The sequence below is a fragment of the Nicotiana attenuata genome, unplaced genomic scaffold, assembly GCF_001879085.1.
Source record: "Nicotiana attenuata strain UT unplaced genomic scaffold, NIATTr2, whole genome shotgun sequence".
Classification (NCBI taxonomy): domain Eukaryota; kingdom Viridiplantae; phylum Streptophyta; class Magnoliopsida; order Solanales; family Solanaceae; genus Nicotiana; species Nicotiana attenuata.
The window spans coordinates 14,829-23,358 of record NW_017675191.1 but is presented as its reverse complement, the minus strand read 5'-3'; the positions used below and the strand labels follow the sequence as shown (position 1 = coordinate 23,358).

The window sequence follows — 8,530 nt, the reverse complement described above, 5'->3', positions numbered from 1 at the left end:
CAAGTAAAATGAGTTTGCTCTTTGTCCTATTAAAGAAGTAATCCTTTTCATCCAGCTTTGAACGCCATTTATAATGTAAAAACACCACAAAATGAAAAGTTAAACTGATGTCAACATATCTTTTTACCACCAAAGCTGAACGGTTCATTTAAATATCTTTACTACCTTTCAAGCCTCTTAAAACAATTAACATATTTTTTTTTGATAAGGGAAACAATTAACATATATTAGAAACTCCTCATTCATGTCAAACAACTACACCAAGGTGATCTCATGAAAGCTTCAGGGGATTCAAAGAATTGAGTGTACCAGCAGGCTCGAAAAAGTTTGCTTGCATGGGTGGCTTGTTCGGATTCAGTACCACCCTTGTTTTCCATACTTGAATATTTCCATCCTTGGACAAAGTGACCAGCAACCGCAACATAGGCAGCCAAGAAACTGATGTGATAGGTTGAGAACCTACTTGTGTACTGTTATTGCAAGCAAAAATTAAAATATTACAATCCACCTATGCCTACAGGAATAGGACTTTTTATTGCACAAATCCCTCTTTTTGTTTTTATACAGAAGGATTCCTGATTCTTGTAGGTGTTGAGTTGCTTCAGTTCTCTATAAATATATCCTACTTAAAGTACCTTTTTAAAATAAAGTACAATCCATCTATGCAGAAGAAACGTAAAATTTAAACATTTAACATCAGAAATTGGAACTTCTATAATGATAATTGTCAGGGTTGGTTTTTCCAAGTTCAATAAGCAAAATACATTATTCCAGAACTCATTCAGGTTTAGATTTTTATTCAACATTTCCTTTCAGAGCTCGGGCTATTTATAATGCATGTATTTCTTTTTAAGAAAACACACTTTAAAGGAAACTGAGATCTCAGCGAAAGCAATATACTATTGCCTAAGACTGAGCTGTCAGTTAGCTTCCGGAGAAGGAAACGCAACATTAGTCAGCAAATTCAGGGAGAAAGAGCTAGCATATTGGTTGCAAAGGTCTAACATTGAGCTAGATAAGTTAAGACATCAGAAGTAAATCAAAATTGAAGACATTGTAAATTTTGAAATATAAAGTCAGCCACAGCTGAACTGACATTACTTACATCCCAATCATCATAGGCCTCTCAGTTGATACATCCCATGCAAGAAGAGTACCACGTCTATCTCCAATAAAAAGCCATTCCAATGTTGGATGAAATGCAAATGCACCAGCACCAACCAGCTTGATTGTATTATCCACTATATATGCAAACATAAGGGCTTTCATGCAAGTTCCACTAAGTTCAAACAATCCAACTAAAGACAGAATATATTAAGGGACTCGTTCAAATCTCACATTGTAAAGTGTAATGTACGGCATATGTGTGGATGTTATAAGCTCGAATCAAGCCTTCCGCGTACGCTACATACTGGAATCAAAGGGAGGACAAAAAGGTCAGATCAAAGTGGCAGTCACATAACTTTGCCGATCAACCATGAAGCGGGAGGCTTAATTGCAGTAAGCATGTTACCAGAACAGGGAGTCGAGGATGGCAAGCAAGATTGACGATAGGTTTCTTCAGGTCAGTTTTTATTTTTGTTGGCGCCTTCCCACCTTCCACAGTTCCAACAACTTCACAAGCGAGAAATGGAGGTCAGAAACATTTTGCAAATAAACAGTTATGCAAGCACTGCAAACTGCTCTAATATTAGCATTTAATTATAGAAATGTAGCAAAATGACGAAAACCTATTTAATAACTATTGTGCAGGACAATTTTACTTAATCAAATGTAGCAAAAAGACGAGAGCTTTTTCAATAACTATGGTGCAGGACCAGTTCAAGCACACCTCGACTATTGCATCGGGTACATGCGACCTCCCACAAGCACAAGTACCGGATAACTCTATCCACCAAGGGTTACTAACATAAAGAAGAAAGTATAAGGTGGAAGGGAAGGAGGTTGCTGCACATATACCGGGTAACTCTGCCCACCAAGACTTAGGTAAATGGGAAGAAATCATGTTGAGTCGTTTGGAAAGCCACCCTGTAATTGGAATTGGTGTAATTACTAGGGTAGTAATTACATAGTCTAGTAATACATAGTTGTTTAATTACGACGACATGTTTGTTTGTCTTATGGTAATTACAGTGTAATTACAAGTTTACTGTTTGGTTGCACAAGTGTAATTACACAGTTAGATTAAATTTTAAATTAAGTAATTATCAAAACTTACAAATTATAATAAATATATGCCTATAAATTTTTATACGTATAAATGATATTATATTAGGTATTTAAGATGTGTATATTTTCGCGAATATACATTAATTAGTAATCGTATAATTATAAATAATATTGTAAAAATAATTTATATTTTTTTAAAAATTAATAATATTTAGTNACTGCATGCTTGACAAATTTGGATGTAAGAATATCATGGACTTCATGATTGATAAAATAAATTAATATTTATAAATATAGTGTCATAACATTATTCAAATGTTTGGCAAACTAATCTATCAATTCTAACTAAAAAATGAACAACATGCAATGCAATATGAGCCAATACTACTAAAACAAATAAATTGGAACCATGAATATAACACAATTTCAAAAATAAAAAAAATTAAAATAGTTTAACAAATGTCAAATTCCAACATTATAATAGTAAGTCCCACTGCAACTTAAGATTAGGAAACATAATAAGTTTATAACCACATTCAGCAACGGAATTCCACTTTAATTGCATCATTCATTATATGCCAAGTTATTAATGACTCATTATTTCTAATACTATGAGATGTAGTTTCAAAATATAGAATAATAAAATAAAAAAATAAAAAATATAAGCAATTACATGGAATCACAAGAAGTAAAGATAGAGAAATAAAAGGGAAATAATGTACAAAGAAAAATATATTTAAAATTTCAAAAGAAATTAAAAAGTAAAAATAAAATTAAAAAATTAAAATAATAGAAATAAAAAGTTATAAAGAAAATAAATTAAAATAAAAACAAAAAGAAAAAAACTAAAAAGCAACCTTGTAATTACACAGTGTAATGACCACCAATTCTCACTTCCCCGTGAGAATTGGAGAGTGTAATTACACCCCTCCAATTACACCCGATTCCATGTGTAATTACACCCAAATCCATTTCCAAGGTGGCTTTCCAAACAGGCTCCTTGTGTTTTTTGTCTCTACTGGATTTGAACCCTAGTCTTCAAAGTTTTGCAAATGAAATGACTTCTTCACAAACTACCAAGTTATAACTAAGTTTACCTGTGTTCTTTCTTTTTCTTTAATGCTTTATGGGCATACAGAGGAAAGAATGAGGTGAAAGGATCAAATGAAAGGAGTCCGCTGACTTGCTCTTCCAAGGATAAAATGTTTAAAAGCATGAGACCAGAATCCAGAGGGACAAAAGACTCCACCCCGAGAAAACCAACAAAGAAAAAAATGAGGGGGGAGAGAAATAGTAAAATGTACAGGCACTGGGTTAAACCGCATAAATCTAGATCCTAATGCGTCTAAGAAAATATGGAGACAATGCAGTAGCACTCGAAGGAAACAAGTATTGATTCAGCCATAATTGATGAATGACAAGGCACTCTTTTAAACTGCACATCAGCATAACAAGCAGAAGAAAGCACAGGATAGGTAATGCAGCTCTCAGGACTAAAATTGAGAAGACTGCAACCCAATAGCTGGATTACATCTCCCATGTCCATATAAACTGTCATTCAGTTGGTGAAATATCTATAGTTAAAATTTTAATAACACTGGTCTTTCAGATAACGAGTAAATTTAGAACCAAGAACGCATATCCTAGGAGCAGTTATCTGCTAGCATTAGCTTTTTTAACTCTAAATGATGCAGAAAAGAAGTTATATATGCGTACAGGCATGAGCTCCAACTCAAATTTTGACAGACCTGTTACACTCATCCTACGATGGAAACCAAAAAATACAACAGGTTGAAGAGGAGTCAGTGCAAGATGAACTTCAGTATCAGAAGAAATGCGTTCTGTCCTCTTCTCAGGTGAATGTAAAACACACGTTTGCTCTGCATCAAAATCACACGAACGCATTGTACAATCCTGCGATAAGCAGCAGCCAAAATGAGAAAACAATTTTCCCAAATGCAAGATTATAGCAGAACGAATACTGACACAAGCAAAAGCAGAGTTGAAATGCCCAGAATGCAGTATGAAGGAACAGGTGACATCATTGGAGCTTTAAACTCGGAGACAATAAGAAACCAGTGAAATTCTTACTGGAACAATGTGACTATTAATTATTAGCAAAGATTTATACCACAGACAAAAGAGGCTAATAAAAAGGGTATGGCAGCTTTATCAAAGTGTTTAAGAACTCTTATTGGAAAATATGAACTCCTGCATGGGGAGAAAGAGGTGGGAAGCAAGGCAGGGAATCACAAATCAAGGCTTCACTAAGGAGATCATAATGCCTTTTCCCAAATTGAACCCATCACTGCATTAGATAATATGTGGCAGACACTGATAGGAGACACTCACATTTACCAAATAGATGAAGGACACTAGCACATGAATACATGCAAGGAGTACATTTATACTAATATGTACTCTGTCCATTGTGCATGATATATATTGTTTAATTATATTAAAGAGCATTCTGGCAACCTATACAACCAGCAAAAACCATGTCTTAACGTTCTTTTTAGTATGCGCACAAACAAGTTGTTTCAACAACCAGCAACAACAACAAAGAAACAAACAACAACAAAAAAAAACCAACAACAGAAACAATAATGATATGTCATCATGCTTATCAAAAAAAAAATCTAGTACTAGTAGTTTTGTTTATAGGAAAAAAAGTTCTGTTAAGTATACCTTGGAAGCTTTTTCCTTGATTTCAAGGTATCTAATTGCAAGAGAAAATTGCAAAGAAAAGGAACCTAGAATATCAGGACGATGTGAAGAACACTGTTTGCTATGTCCCCAAGGTAAATAAATTGGTTTGTTCTTACCAAAATTATATGATTGAAATAAAGCAAAAAATGATTTAAATGCACAATAACAGAAGATTACACATAGTTTGAAATTCAAAATACATGATCTTTCAGGGTATAATAAAATAACAAAAGGAACTTATCAAAAAAATAACAAATACAAAAAGAAACAAAACAGTGAATAACATAGAGATTCAATGTTCTGAAGACAGCCATTATATAACCGCCTCACTTCTATGATCCTTCTCAATTAAATTTTCATCATTATGTTTCTTGTAGCATGTCTTCTGTAGTTTCTTATTATGCCATACAAAACTATTATACATATGGTTCTTTTGTTGCTTTGCTGATGTCCGGAAAAAGCTACATTTGAAAGTTGTCATACTTACTCTTGTCACTTCTCCAAATTGGCATCCTAACTGTAGCCAAAAAGATAATCCTTCTACGCATAACAAACATCATCTAGAACAAACTTGTGTAGATGAAGCTGAGACTTTACTACAGTTTTTAGAGTCCTTGTAAGAAGAATATTGGGCAGATGTAATTAGATTTTTTGTAATTATGGTTTCCACCACAAACTTTGTGCTGATGAATATACTGTAACCTTTCTCAAAAATTTGATCACCCTTCCTGGACAACTTAAGCACTAAAACATTGCCAGTATATCACCATGTAAAGCATGTTCTCATCTGGTTCACAAGGAATCCTAACTGAAAACCCATTAAAATACTCCCATACCACAAAAGATAAATACACGGTTAGTTGGTTTTTTGGATTCCAAGATGCACATAAACCTAATGCCATGATATTTCAGCCACACTTAAGTTCACAGCAAAGCCATTAGTGTCAAATGCGACAAGTGTTAGAACTTGCAGGCTTTAATAGAAATATGACTCAGTATCATAATCTTAGAAGATACTTAATGAACTAACCTCAAGAATAGCAATTACACAATGTCCACTTGTTGGGCTATAAGCCATGCGAACAACAGGAGAACCAATGTCTATTGAAGCTATCTTGCTTCCAGTATACGCATCGAATTCTGCCCATGTAAAATATACTCAGCACCATCGTACAGTTTATAGTAAAAAGATAAATTACTAAATACCGGAATGAATCTTGTCCAAATTGAGCCAAATATATATTGAGGATTCACTCATTTAGTCATTATGCAGTTTATTAACAGAACATAAAGCATATGTGAATTCTGTTTCAGTTGAAATTGTATGCTTTCACAAAAGCTGAGATTTTGAAGGTGTATGGGTCAAAATCTGACCACCAGATGGTTATCATTAAAGGAGACGGTAAGAGGTCGACCCCACCATGGTCGTGCCCACGAGGCGTAATGGCGACAAGTACCACGGTCCCTGCCAGGGTCAAGCCGTTAGAAAGCTTATATCGCAGCACAAGTGTAATGTCTTGGGCAAGTAACGAAGAACTCAGTCATGAGAAAGCACGCCAGTCAAAGATCGTTGGATAAAAGGGAAAATTGTTAGTATATACAGAGAGGCAGGAGACCATTACAAGGGGACCGGGTCTGGCTATTACATTGAGAGTCATCGTTACGGAACCAACGAAGGGGGATCTCTTAGCTACCAACAGCTTTCTCTCTTCTCCTTCTACGCTTTTTCGATTAGGGTGTAAACCCGCCATAGATGTAAGCTTGTCATTTCCACTTGATATATGATAATCATCTTAAGACATATAAAATCAGTTTGTTCTTCTCCAATTTTTTTACTCAATATGTTTTGATCTAGAGTTAAGTATGTTTGGCTAAGATTTACCTTATCTCTCTACTAATTGGTTTAACTAAAGGGTTTAACGATTTTTTGGTTAAACAGAAGGAGGAAAGGAGTATCAAATGTACCTATGATTTGGCTTCCGACGGCGACGGCGAGAAGTGCCTGAGTTGGATGAAATGCGGCGGCATGAGGCTGTAATGGCTTTGAACTCCGACCAACATGCCGGAGATCTAAATGCTGTAGCGTCGCCCACTCCATTGATCCTCCCTAATTCAACAAACCGTGACCAAATTTTTCGACGAATTAAGATTTATATAAACCTTTTAGCACATGAATAATGAAACGCAGCAGATGAAAAACAGAAATGATAGGTCACAGTCGTTGATTGAGCTTTCAGATCCAGATCATGAAAATGGACGGATCAAATTTCAGATCAGATCCTGGAAAAAACTTTGATGACGAATATTAGACCTATGTCTAATTTCTCGATGTTATTAATCTGTAGAAGAAGTGTTGAACAGCGGATGAAGAATCTGATGCGAGATACTTGCAGGATTGTAAGAACTAGCTAAAAGAAGAAAATTAGAAAATCCTGCTTAACAGGTACAGTTGCTGCCTTGCTGTTGCTGGGGGTTTATTGGCAAAAAAGAGTACGTATTTGCAATTTCTTTCGTCCCTTTATCCCTTTAAAAGTTCAAATTTAAATTAAGACATTGTTTAAAATCATGTTATTGGATTAAGACGCCCTTATATAATAGCTGATCTCTGTTTATTTGTGATTAAGGACATAACTCTTGTTATTTATTGTACAAATAATCTTTTTAAAAAAATATTTATCCATAAAAATCACACATTTAATACTTACATACTACTATGGCATAATAAAAATGGCTAGATAATTTTGTTTTGACTTCTATTGTACACAGTGTTGGTGTGAATTAGATGCAAATTTATAAACACCATTGACGAATTTTAATTTTTGTTTGACCAAATTTACGCTTAAATGAATTAATATAGAAAAGATTATGGCGCAATAATACAAAGAAAAAAAGTTATCTAACTTGTTCGAAGTATCAGAAGAGAGATTGAGGGTCAATGGTGATGGATGTGTGGGAAGAAAGGAGAGAGGATGATATAATATAAGGCTAAATATACAAGGAGACACTTAAAGTTGGCACGATTTTTTTGTTTAGACATTTAAACTCAAGGGTGTTCCTATTGAGCACTTATACTACCCGAAACTTATTCCAATTAAGCACTTCTTCCTGAGTTGCACATAAAGTGAGTTTCACCCAATATAGGCGCGTGAAGATCCCAAAAACAGATTTTTTTATTTTTTTTCTTTTCTCTTTCCTTCTTCTTCTCCCTCAAAAACAAAACAGATCTGAGGCAGTCCCCTCTTCAATATCGGAATCCGGCGAGAGAAACCGGCGGCCTCATCCTCTTCAAAAAACCAACGAGCCCCTCTCTTCTTCTTCAATCCTAAGATCCCATCTCCTCATCTCCGGCCGTCGCCGCAACAAACCAGGCTGCTCTAAGAGATTTCCGGCCACCACGCTGCCATTGGACTTCATCGACGGTGACTAGCGACCCATCTCCAAGACCATAGCCGCCAGAACTGAAATGAAGAAGAAGAAGCAGAGAACTGAGACTAAAATGAAGAAGAAGAAGAAGAAGAAGAGATGGGTCGCTAGGTTGGAGAACCATTGATTAAACCCTAAACACCATTAATGGGGTCTTTAAAAAGCTTGAAGGTTTAAAATGGGTTACTTGATTTGATGAAAGTTTGAGAAATTAATATTGGGGTTGTCT

The 8,530-nt window shown here is 35.1% G+C and overlaps 1 protein-coding gene across 1 annotated transcript in view; it reads right to left on the bottom strand.

The window, feature by feature from the left end:
- The window catches only part of LOC109219789, a 35,955-nt gene extending 28,534 nt beyond the window's left edge, over nt 1-7,421 (bottom strand). Inside the window, exons 1-7 of the mRNA XM_019384260.1 lie at nt 6,844-7,421; nt 5,909-6,018; nt 3,918-4,083; nt 1,514-1,614; nt 1,339-1,411; nt 1,106-1,241; nt 310-470 (exon numbers count right to left, since the gene is read on the bottom strand). Coding sequence (XP_019239805.1) covers nt 310-470; nt 1,106-1,241; nt 1,339-1,411; nt 1,514-1,614; nt 3,918-4,083; nt 5,909-6,018; nt 6,844-6,976 — 880 coding nt within the window. The 5' untranslated portion in view covers nt 6,977-7,421. The remainder of the gene's footprint in view (nt 1-309; nt 471-1,105; nt 1,242-1,338; nt 1,412-1,513; nt 1,615-3,917; nt 4,084-5,908; nt 6,019-6,843) is intronic.
- Nucleotides 7,422-8,530: the final 1,109 nt, after the last annotated feature.